This window comes from Manis pentadactyla, chromosome 2 (genome assembly GCF_030020395.1).
Source record: "Manis pentadactyla isolate mManPen7 chromosome 2, mManPen7.hap1, whole genome shotgun sequence".
Taxonomy (NCBI): domain Eukaryota; kingdom Metazoa; phylum Chordata; class Mammalia; order Pholidota; family Manidae; genus Manis; species Manis pentadactyla.
The window spans coordinates 152,322,879-152,335,511 of NC_080020.1; the positions used below are offsets into that span (position 1 = coordinate 152,322,879).

At 37.2% G+C, this 12,633-nt stretch overlaps 1 protein-coding gene across 4 annotated transcripts in view; it reads left to right on the forward strand.

Moving 5' to 3' along the window:
- Positions 1–12,633, forward strand: part of AFF3 (ALF transcription elongation factor 3) — a 507,786-nt gene that overhangs the window by 326,717 nt on the left and 168,436 nt on the right. For all 4 annotated transcript variants that reach the window (XM_036879973.2, XM_057496944.1, XM_036879974.2 and 1 more), the window contains 2 exons: positions 889–925; positions 10,275–10,326. In XM_036879973.2, coding sequence (XP_036735868.2) covers positions 889–925; positions 10,275–10,326 — 89 coding nt within the window. The remainder of the gene's footprint in view (positions 1–888; positions 926–10,274; positions 10,327–12,633) is intronic.

Here is a 12,633-nt window from a genome sequence, read left to right on the forward strand (position 1 = left end):
TAGCAAGTGTTGATTAGGATGTGGAGATATTGGAACTCTCATACAATGCTGGTAGGAATGCAAAATGATTTAGCCACCATGGAAAAGAGTTTGACATTCCTCAAAAAGCTTCACATGGAATCACCATATGGCCCCACAATTCTACTCCTCGATATATATCCAAGTGGATTGAAAAGAGGAACTCAAACAAGTACATGTCCATGTGTGTTCGTTGCAGCACTATTCATAATTGCTAAAAGGTGGTGAAAACAGCCTGTGTCCATTATGGGTGAATGGGTAAAGAAATTGTTACATAGACATACAATGGAATATTATTTGGGCATTAAAAAGGAATGAAGTACTGATATATGTTATGATATGGATAAACCTCCAAAACTGCTAAGTGGAAGAAGCCAGATGCAAGGGTCACACATTATATTATTGTTCTTCTGTGAAATACCCAGTATAGATAGATTCATAGCAACTAGATGCAGATCAGTGGTTATCATGGACTTTAGGGACAGGAGATGGGGAAACACTGCCTAATGCATGAGGAGTTTCATTTTGGAATGATGGAAATATTTTGCAACTAGATAAAAATGGTGGTTGTACAACATTGTGAATGCACTAACTGCTACAAATGATTCACTTTAAAGTGGTTACGTTTATGTTATGTGAATTTTACCTCAATAAACAAAACTACAAGTCCATAATACAAAAGAGAAGTGGTTGTGAACTGTATAACCAGAACTGCTTAACAAGCACATTTGCATAATGTCTTCCATTACAGTAGCTCTTAGAGACTGTGATCAGTAATTATGTTCTAAATGACAAGTAATGTGTCTCATATGCAACTTAGGTTTTGAAAATCAAAATAAGAGAATTAATTGATATTTCTTGTTCTTTTAGGACTCTCAGCTTGTTTCCTCTGGACACAGTAATCCAAGTAAGAAAGGCTTCTCTCTACAGCTTCATATGTGGGGATCGGAGGGTGGAGGGCATGAGGAGGGGAGGTGTGTGCAACAGACAGTAGGTTTAAAAGAATTTCACTAAAAATAAAAATTACGTGGGGAAGAAAGAGGGCCATTTGTTTAAGTACTGTCCAGTGGATAGGATTCATTCATAGGACATTGAGTGTTCCTCTATCTTTATTCAAGGGATAAAGGACCAAAACAAAAAATGGTGAGTTTCAGAGCCATCCTAAGAGGAAAGTTATTATAGTTAGTCTCTGGCATATGTGGAGGGCAAACATCAACTAATGAGCTACCTAAATTGAAAAAAAAAATGTGTAGGCAAAGAGAACCAGTCAGAAGGCCTCAAGATAAATGGCCTTAGAATCTATGATGGAACCATGCCCTCTTCCAGGGATAAGCTTAGATGTGGGAAGGAGTTTTCTTAATGAATTCAGTGTCTAATAAAACACATGGGCTCCATCACCAAAGATAGGATATTATCATTCCAGGAAGTAGTGTTCTGATTCTCTTCTTTGACACTACTAATTGGCATTTATGTTTTCTAGAGCATTAAAGATGCATAAGCTACTGTTCATGTCGTGAAAGCATGCCCATAAAGAATGGGCTTTGTTAGTCTCATGACCAGCGAGTTAGCTGAGAGTACCCCTTGCCTATTACAAAGCTACCTTTGAACATGAAAATCACTCTGAGCTAGTAAATGTGCCTTTGGAACTGCAACTCACCCACTCAGCGTCTGTGAAGGCAGAAGGTTTAGGGAGAGAAGACACCCAGACAAATATGTTAGGAAGCCCCAGACTTCTCATGTTCAGCTAGAGAATGGTCAGGGTAGACGGACAGTGTCGTAATGATGCATAGACATTGTTACTTAATTATCCCACCCTCTTTGGGGATTTGTTGTGAGCACCAGCACCAGTGGAGGGATGAAATGCCTAGTGACTTAAAATCTAAAGAAAATTATAAATTCGATAGTAAGGAAAGGAATCAAGGAATCAGAAGAAATGCACGGTTAAGTAGTGAGGTGTGCGGGCATCCACATCCTATGCCCAATGAGCATCCTGAAGAGTTTCCACTACTTTCCTTGCTGTTCCTGCCTATTTGGATTTAAACAGATCAGGGTGAAGGGAAAATACAACAGATGAATGAATGCATTTTCTCCCAGCTTGGAGTTTTAGACGCATGGAACAAACGAAGGAGCTGTGAGTCTCTTCTATGTTCCAGCCCCTAGACGTACATATTATTTCACTTGATCCTAACAATAACTGTATGAGGTTGGCATTATCATTCCCATTTTACAAATGATGAAAATAAAATTCTGAGGTCAGTAACTAGCTCAGGGTCACATGATTTAAAAAATGACAGGTAAGATTTGAATTCAGGGATCTCTGCCCCAAAGGTAACAGTTTCCGTCCTATCACCTTGATCCTAAGAAGGTTGCTACTGTCATTTCTCTGTGAGTTTCAATTCTTGACTAAGAATTGTATACTGTGATTTTTGTACACATGTTGTGTATTTTTATGACATATCATAATATTCACATGTTTATACTACAACTTAGATGATGTGAAAGCACATGCCTTCTAGGGAAATGTGGGGTGGCACTTGCCTTACGTGGTACAAAACCCTCTGGCATTTCATTGTATAGGGAAATTTGTGATGGTTTTCTCTTTTCTGAAGCTAAAGGGAGTGCTTCTGTGTACTTTTCAAGTAAACCTTCCTCATAAAGCCAAGCGCATGTGTAAAAAGGTAGTATCACTGATTAAAAATCTGAGCATTCTCTGTAGATTGTAGCACATTTGAAACTCTAAGAGAGCTAATCCCACTATTTCTTGTGCTGTTCCTTATATTTGGTTTGGAATCATGACAGTTTGGAATGTTTTTGGAATCATGACTCCAATAAATATGTAGAAAATAGAAAAAAATCTGAATTTCAGAAAAACCAAATACAAAACGTGTATGTGTGAATGAACAAACTAACTTTCCATACTTTAGGTTAGTTTTTTCTTTTTGAAATTAGAAAAACTATATTATGTGGATTCTAAGGGAAAAGAGTGTATAAATTAAACAATTGTTTAAATTCAGATCTTTTACAAGATAGATACATAAGTTTACTGAATTGCTGATTAATATTATAAAAGAGAAGCTTAGTAAGCATTGAGAAACTTAAGTATTAAAATACACGATGTATGTTTACATTTCTTAAATGTTACACGTATCCTGTTCAAGTGGCAGGCTGAGCGTCAGCACATCTTCCCATCCCTTCAGAATCCCCATAAGTAACCATAAAGCTATAGTGATGGCGATAAATCTGTAATAGCTCTGAGAACAAGAAGGGATGCCACTGACAATCCAGAAATTCTTTTGAGTTCCTGGGGAACAGAAGTAGAAGGACCACACTGTCAGTTAGTCCTGGGTCATGACCCAGAAGGAGAAAGAAGGAAAACAATGAAACTAACAGGAACCGGTCCCAGTGGTGGTGGGAGCTCCAAGAGATGGCAGATGGCCACTCAACCCAATGGAGACCGGGCGTGGATGTAGGCAGTGACGGGAGCATGTGGGCCATTCTCCCACCCACGACTGCCCCTCATCATCCTAATTGTTTCTCATGCAGAGCATTCAGTTTAATTTTCCTCCCAGAAAGCCCAAAAGACAAAAAAACTTAGTGATACTTGCTAAGAAAATAAACAGCAGACTAGAACTAGTTGGAAGCTGACACCTAGGAGAGAAGTAGAATAAATTCTGAGATAAGAAAACTAAGACCTTAAAAACAGACATACATGGGAGGAGGGAGAACAGTCAACTTTTCTCAAGAAGAAAATAAGCAAAATGCTACATACCCAGAGTAAAGTACTTCCAATTTTTGTCGGGGGTGTGAGAAGAGAGTCAGGACTTACAGCTTGCCTCGAGGGTTCTCTTTTCCTGAACCCTAGATAAAGCATGTCCACTTTCAAAGAGCTCTAAATCAGGCTTTCTTACAAGGGAAAGGTGTGTTAGGAAAGCAGAGCAGTATACAAATGTAGAAAATCCACACCAATTACCTTTGTCAACCAACTGTTATCATTCAGCAATGGGAACACACATAACCCCTGGGCACCAAAGGAAAGGACTGGCCCAGAGGTCATCAGTCCACTTAATTCAAGGAACAGAAGAAAAAGTTTTCAAGTGTCATTACAGTCTTCAGAAATATTTGTAATTATTTGTATTTAATGAAAAGAGAATAGATTGGTATGAAAAAGAATCAGTTACAAAATAAATGATCACTTGAGAATTTAAAACATGGTCGATAAAATTTAAATATTTAATAGAAACCATCAGTATAGCTACAGTCTAGAGCCTGGAATATAAGGCTGAAACTCTTTTCTGAATATAAAGCATGAAAGGAAGTTAAGATACATGGATGACCAATCAGGGTGAAAAGGTCAAAATCCAGCTAATAGGAGTACCAGAGAAAGAAAGAAAATGAAAAAGATAAATGACAGTAGAAATAGAATTCCAAGGGACATGAGCAATTCACTGTCAAAAATACTTTACTTTTGTACTAGAAAAAAAGACCATAAACAAGAGCAAGGAAAGACAACAGACAGCAGAGAATTAGATAGACCTGCTAGGACCTAAGATAGTGGAATTACCAAGCCCAGAATATAAAATAAGAGGGCTTTTTAATTTCCAGAAGTAAAAGAGAGGATTGAAAATGTGGTAAAGAACAAAAAGATTTGAAGTACTGTACTAATCAGAACCTCTAGAGGGGAAAAAATATGGCAGAAATTAAAATTTCTTTCATCAGATTTAACAACAGATTAAGCACAGCTGAAGAAAAAGATTAATGAATTGAACTTAAGAAATTATCTAGAATGCAGCTCAAGAGACAGAAATGGAAAATACAAAATGGAAGTGTAAGTAGAATTCTAGAAAGAGAAAAGGAAATAATAAAGGAGATAGTGGCTGAACATTGTGCAGAATGAAAGACACTGAGCCACAGATTCAAGAAACCCAATGAATATTAAACAGGCTAAAGAAAAAGAAGTCCACACTAGATACATTATAGTCAAAACTGCAGGTCACATAAAGAAAAAAAATCGTAGAATACTCTTTAATACCTTCAAAGAAGCAACAATTAAACCTCTAATTGACTTCTTAAACAGAAGCACTGGGAGCCAGCAGAGAAATTAGAAGTTCACTTTTGGACATGTGGAAGTTGAAAGCTGATTCTCAAATTTATTTGATAGGACAAAGGGCTATGGACAGCTCAGACACTTCTAAAAAGAAGAAGGTTGGAGCTTTGCTTTACCAATATTAAAAATAAATAAATAGTTTTAGCTAAGTAATCAAGACAACAAAAGACAGATTGAGCAATGAAACAGAATAGAAAAATCAAGAAATAGACCCAAATATGAATACTAGATGCATAAGAGAGCTGATAATATAGACCAGTGGAGAAGGAATGGGCTTCTTAATAAGCAGCACCAGAATAATTGGTTACCAATAGGGAGGAAAATGAAATTAATCCCTACCCCATGTCATATACAAAACTATATCAGGTATTTTTGAAAACACCTAAATGTGAAGAGTAAAATTATGTGCTTCCAAAAGATAATACAGAATATCTTTCTGATGTATTTCTTATATAAAACAAGTGTCAAATAAAAGAAACTATTGATAAATTAAAGTATATTAAAATTTAGTACTTATAATCATCCAAAGACACCAGAAAAAGAGTCACAAGACACTAGGAAAACTTACTTGAGATGTGTGTGTAAGTATATAAGATTTTTATCAAAGCAATAAAATATTTCTGTGAATTAAAAAGAAAAATACTACTGCAAAAATATATTTTAAGAACTGAAAAGGAATGTCCCAGAAGAGCAAGCACAAAATATCCTCCCCATCAGAACTCAGAGAAATGCAAACAATGCAACAAAATTGCATGTACATTATTAAATCAGAAAAACACTTTGAAAGTTTAACTATACAGGAATTTGAAAACCAGTTTAGGATTCCCTGGTAAAGTTGGGCATATGTACACCCTACATCCCAGAAATCCTAACATGCGCCTGAGGAAGGATGCCCAGGAATGTTTGTAATTATGTCATTCATAATGGAAACACCTAAATGTCCATCAGGAGAAGAATGACTAAGAAAATCACAGTAGGTACTTATAAGGCAATGCTGCCCAGCAGTGGGGATGAGCAGACCAAAGCTGCCGTGCATGATGATGGCTGAATCTAAAACTCCTAACATTGAGTGACAGAAGTAAGTCTCAGAAGAATGCAGACAGTATGATCTCACTCACATACAATTTAAAATCAGGAAAAACTAAGGAATATTTTATTTAGAATAGATACATGAGTGGTAAAAACTATCGAGAAAAGACCAGGGAGTGATTAACCAAAAATTCCATTACTAGATAGCTGGTGGGAAAGAGCTGCAAGCGCAGGAGATATCTGGGTGATTTCTTGGCAATGCCCATTTTCTGGCCTGAAATGTGTTTTCACAGTTAACTCATTGGTTAAATTTTTAAAGCTGTATGTACACTTCCATATACATATGTATTCTTATACACGTTGAGTGCATGCTCTATTTAACATTTTTTAGGAAAAGTGTAGCCTTTACTTGAGACAGATTAACCTGTGGCATGATGCAATACAAGAATGAGAATCCATTTGACCTAAACGCTGGGAATACTTGCCTTCATTTGGGTTTAGTGGCATTCCCTTCTGTACAAGTCCAATCCCACTACTTTGTTCTTTACTATTATTTATATTTGTCATAATTTTGTAAATGCTGCTGTTGGTTTGTAATTTTTCTAATTGGCCTATAGGCAATTCCAAAAATTAAATCATTAATCAAGTTAATATTAATGAGGGTGGCTCATTAATAATTAATGACCAGAATATAAATATTTTAAATCTTGGCTATGTGGAAGGAAAGGTATAGCTGTACAGTGTTATATGGGGCAGAGGGAGGGAAGGAAAACTGCATGAGTTTCCTCATTTCACATAGTGTAAAAGAGATACATCAGAAGTCGATCAATCAAGAAATAGAAGATTAAATTTATTTAAATTCATAAATAACCACTAGGGGCACTGAAAGTATTAATAGAACTAATAAAAGTTGTAAGGAATGGGGAGGTGGCAGTATATTAAATACTTTATCTCTCATCTTTCATATCACAAATCATTACACGCTTTCTGAAATAAGTGTATTACTTAGCGTGATGGTTGAAGGGCTTACAAAACTAAAATCAAAAGCAAGCAGTCATTACCTTTTCTCTACTGTTCAAATTGTTTTACTGTGACCATGATTACTTTCATTACAAAGGAAAGTCGTAGTACAGCAAAACTTTCCTGTGCAGCAGAATACAGCCTAATGCAGACGTATTTTTATTTCCTTTTCAAAATCTTCTTTGGTCCCTCTCATAGCAATATCAGTGGAGAGAGCAGCAGACATTTTACATGTTTAGAGGACATGAATTAAGTATTGTTGATCCGTCTGCTTACCACACAGAGTGCCCCACGTGTAAGTCCTTGGTACACTTATTGGATTCAAGGTGTAGTGAATTGTTACTTTTTTAAAAGTGAACTATTGGAGCCCTCCCACTGTTTCATACCTCAAATTGTACCTCCATCTCAGTGGTGAATGTCCCTTACTCGTCTTCTCTCACTGTGGCACAGGATTCTGTATGAGTGATAGATCATCGTGCAGAAAATATACACCAAGTAGGTATTATATGTCAGTACTGTACCGTGGAAGGCTCAGGTAGACAGGGACTGAGTGTCACATTGCAAGTTCACATTCAACATACATACATGCATGCATATCTGCTCTGCTGGGTAGCTGCTCCCTCCATCAATATGGCTGTGAGAGGGACTAGAGAAGATGTTGAAAAGGCCAGCACAAAATCAGCTGAAAGAACGAGGATGACCCCAAACAGTCTTTTCTGGTGGCTGCACGAAAATATCTCCTGTGCACCCAACAAAAAAATTTTTAAATCTCTGATTGTGAATTTTCTAGCCCACATTCATCATTTTCCTTTGGGGCCAGATAAAGAGACTGTGATTCTTAATGGCTAACACACTCAGACATCAAGTTAAGTTCAGGAATTGCATCACCTAAAATTTCAAGATACTTGGAAGAAATTTTGTGTTTTATTCTTTCTGAAGGACATAGTTTCAATCCCTGTCTTCATCCAGAGCTTACTTTTCCCCAGAAAAGTTAGTTCCTTACTGGCACTGAAGCTGCTGACAACACTAACTCTCAGACTGTCCATAAATGCCCTGTTTGGCCCTATCATATCCTTCCTATTCTGTTTTCCCTGTTGCCACAACAAAAGCGCTGCTAAGAGCAGAGATAATCAGCTCAGTTTCATCTCTGCTCTGACCCAGCCCGCGATTCCTGCAGCCCCAAGGTCCCATGTGCAATAAGGCCTGTGTCCTCTCAACCTGCGGGCTATTTGGCAGCAGTGTTGGTCAAGGTAAAACCTATTTATTCAAACATCCAAGCAATGTCTTCGTTTATATAACTAATTTCCTGGGATGGTTTTTTTTTTTTTTTTTTTTTTGGACAGAAGTTGTTTGGAAATGTTTACTGCTGCCTACCGCTGCTCAGCTTGCTGTTTTACACTCCTGATCATGATTGTGTGAGTGTAACTACTGGTGGCTAGAGGCCTGAAAAGTAACCAATCTCTACAAATAAGGGGGGAAAATATATATCAATAGGTTTGAGGAAAATTAAACCTCCACTTATGTCTGTCTTACCTAATGCAGGTGTTAACTTCTCTCTATTTTGGGATTCTGGCAGGAATTGTAATTAGTCAGTGCAAGAGTGATTCTAAAAGGTACTAAATTAGGTTATTTTCCAGTACTAAAGCCAGTTGATGAAGGCTTGCAGGTCTCCTAAATAAGTATAGCACAGAGTGGCCTAGAAGATAAATATAATAAAGAAGAATAAGCTTTAAAGCAAGTGTCTTAGTTTGCTGCCTCTATTTTTATTTCAGTGTGGATTCGTATGCATTGGGCTTTGTCTAATTCGTGTTTCTTATCGAGGCAGTTAAATAGACATGGAGACTTTTTAACAAACTGGCTGTCCTTGGTGGTTCTGGCACTGTGGAGCTACATTAGCACAGAGATACATCTGAGATAGATATGTGAACTCTGTATGACTGTGTCTCCTTTTTCTCACAACTGTTCAATCCCCTATAAGAAAAAGAGGAGAAATTGTAGGATTTTGCTTTTGAGATTAGTTTGAATGCTATCTTCAGAACGTGTTCATCATGTAATTGAGGGGTCATTCCTGAGATTAGCATGACCACAAGCTAATGCTGACAGCTGACTAAAGGGCTGGTACCGAGCATAGGCCAAAGGGCCGAAACAGTAGGCTGAGGGATTCTGGGAGATCTCCAGGCCCGGCCTGAAAGAGCAAAGCAAAGCAAGTTGCCATCATCGGGACCATTTCTTACAACCCACAGTCTTCTCCTCCATCTTCTAGGTTCAGCACTGTGCACCACCATAACCACAGCTAACTCACTCACAGTCATGACCCTTCTCCCTCCATCTCCTAGCCTCAAGGAAATAAAAAGAATAGTCCTACAAAATGAGGATGCATGATGAAAACCATCAGTGATAAAGGATCTGAGAATTGCACTGTGTCTATTACTAGAGAATGTGCCCTTCAAAACTACAAAAAGTGAAGTGACTCCAGGCTCCCTAAATTAAAATCTGTTCAATCCTCCATGACCACAGACCGCAGAAACATTTCTTCAACTAGACCTTCAGATGATCAGGAAGGATTTCTGGTTTACATCTTACTGTGTGTTAATTCAGGGACCCCAAAACCTGCTGCCAGGGCTTTCAGTGGGGTGTACTTCTCGGGGATCTATGGTGCAATCCCAGGGTTCTGTAAATTCTCTCCTCCAAGTTCTGATACAGCTTAATCTGGTTTGGCTTGTGTTCACAGAAGAGATCAAAGTTCAAAATGCCTTGCATTTAGATTGCTAATGGAGTTTATTTCCTTAAACTTCCTGTAAAATGAAGTGGAAGGAAAAAGATTCCATCTGTAAGATATTCATCTTTTGGCAAGGTCTTTACTCTGAGCCTTTGGTTGTTTGCAAACAGCTCCTCGGTACCTACTCACAGATCCGTGCCTGGGCAATTACATTACAGCAGACAAAATTTTTCAAATCCGGTTCTCAGGCAATAAAAAGATGTTTTAAAAGCCTTCTGTTCATTTTGAAAGATTGTTAATAGGAGCATGGAAATATATTTAATCTCTTAAATCTGGAGGACAATAACACTCACATGTTGGTATTTTTTCTGCTTTCTTTTTAAGAGAAAGGTGACGCTGAGCCAGAGAGTCCAGACAATGGCACATCGAATACATCGTAAGTGTCTTTCCTGTTTCTATCTGAGATGACTGATCCTTAATATGCCTCTAATATGAAACAGTGCAGACATCTTGTAATGGCAGGACTACTAACGGAGAGAAGACTTTTGCTTCTCTTTCTTGTGATGATGTCTTTTTAAATGCTGTTGGGTGCAGCTGTGTTTTGAGGTCTTTCTTATGCTTTAGCACAGAGTCCTCTTAAACACGCACATGCTCCTCTTTATAAAATAGAAATGTAAAGAGATTTCAGGGTGTGCGTTGTGGTGGAGAAGAGAGACCAACCCTTTAGAAGGCACTTGGAGACTTTTAGCACTGTCATAAAAAACTGTAGAACTTTTTGCGCATACTGGGAGATTATCTGTCCTTACACACCTAAAGGGTACCAATGTCATTTTAAAAGCCTGCCATCTGCAACCTTACCTCTGAATAATGTGAAAAATGCAATTATAGGTATCTCTGGACTCTCAAGAGTTTATGCTTTGAATTAACAAACGTAGTCTTAAAAAGATAGGAAAAAGCACTTATGAAACACGTGTTCCTCACTCTTTTGTCTTTTTCCTCTCAGTACTTGTTTTTCAAGTTCAATTTGACACCAAATTTATATACCAAAGTTTACATAAAATCAATTCATAAGCTAACAAATTATTTTAGCTCCGCAGGAATCTGTAACAAGATTGCCCTTAAAATCTTTATTTTGATCACTCTGAGAAGTGAAATATGTTTTCTTAATAAGACAACTTAGTTTACCTGTAGTTAGACCAGTGCTCTTATTACTAAGAATTTAAAATATTATTCATTAGAAATCAGTGTGTGATATAATATTATTGAGTATCTTATTTTGTCCAAGAGCTGTTTCTCAGTCTAGAAAGATCCTTTGGCTTGCATAGAATGGCTATATATTTCATTAAGGACATGATTATATTTGTGTCTTTCTTAAGTTATTGCCCTAAAAGATAAGTAGTTCAACTGTCATGATTTCTGATCACATAATGAATGTGACTTTTCTTAAATGATTAGACTCTTACTAATTTTTGAATTTTTGTGCTGCAAAATATAATGGGAAAAGGTTTTAATGCCATCTGGAGGCATACTAGAGAACTGAAAAGAGTAGAATCAGTTAAAAATTTGAATTTGATTCTTTTGAGAAATATTTGAGTCTGGATAAGAATTTATGCAACTAGAATAGCAGCTATTTGGGAGTCAGTTTTATTTTGCATACATAATTTTATAAAGTGCTAATTATTGTAGGAACATTTTTTCAAATTATCATTAACAAAATTGTTTGAAAACCAGACAAAGGAACATACAAAAATATGTTGGAAAGCCACTAACATCTTACATGTAATTTTACAAATTTTAAAATCGCATTCAGGAGACACCAATTTTTTTTCTTTTCTTTTCTTTCTAAGTTTTTTTTTTTAATTTTATATTGGTATCATTAATCTACAATTACATGAGGAACGTTATGTTTACTAGACTCCCCCGGTCACCAAGTCCCCCCCACCTACCCCATTACAGTCTCTGTCCATCAGTGTAGTAAGATGCTATAGTAAGTCACTACTTGTCTTCTCTGTGTTGTACAGCCCTCCCTGTGACCCCCCTCATTATACATGCTAATCATAATACCCCCTTTCTTTTTTTCTGCCCTTATCCCTCCCTTCCCACCCATCCTCCCAAGTCCCTTTCTCTTTGGTAATTGTTAGTCCATTCTTGGGTTCTGTGATTCTGCTGCTGTTTTGTTCCTTCAGTTTTCTCTTTTTTCTTTTACTCCACAGATGAGTAAAATAATTTAATACTTGTCTTACTCCACCTGGCTTATTTCACTGAGCATAATACCCTCTAGCTCCATCCATGTTGTTGCAAATGGTAGGATTTGTTTTCTTCTTATGGCTGAATAATATTCCATTGTGTATATGTACCACATCTTCTTTATCCATTCATCTACTGATGGACACTTAGGTTGCTCCTAATTCTTGGCTATTGTAAATAGTGCTGCAATAAACATAGGGGTGCATATGTCTTTTTGAAACTGTGCTGCTGCATTCTTAGGGTAAATTCCTAGGAGTGGAATTAATGGGTCAAATGGTATTTCTATTTTGAGCTTTTTGAGGAACCTCCATACTGCTTTCCACAATGGTTGAACTAATTTACATTCCCACCAGCAGTGTAGGAGGGTTCCCCTTTCTCCACAACCTCACCAACATTTGTTGTTGTCTTTTGGATGGTGGCGATCCTTACTGGTGTGAGGTGATATCTCATTGTGGTTTTAATTTGCATTTCTCTGATGACTAGCGATGTGAAGCAT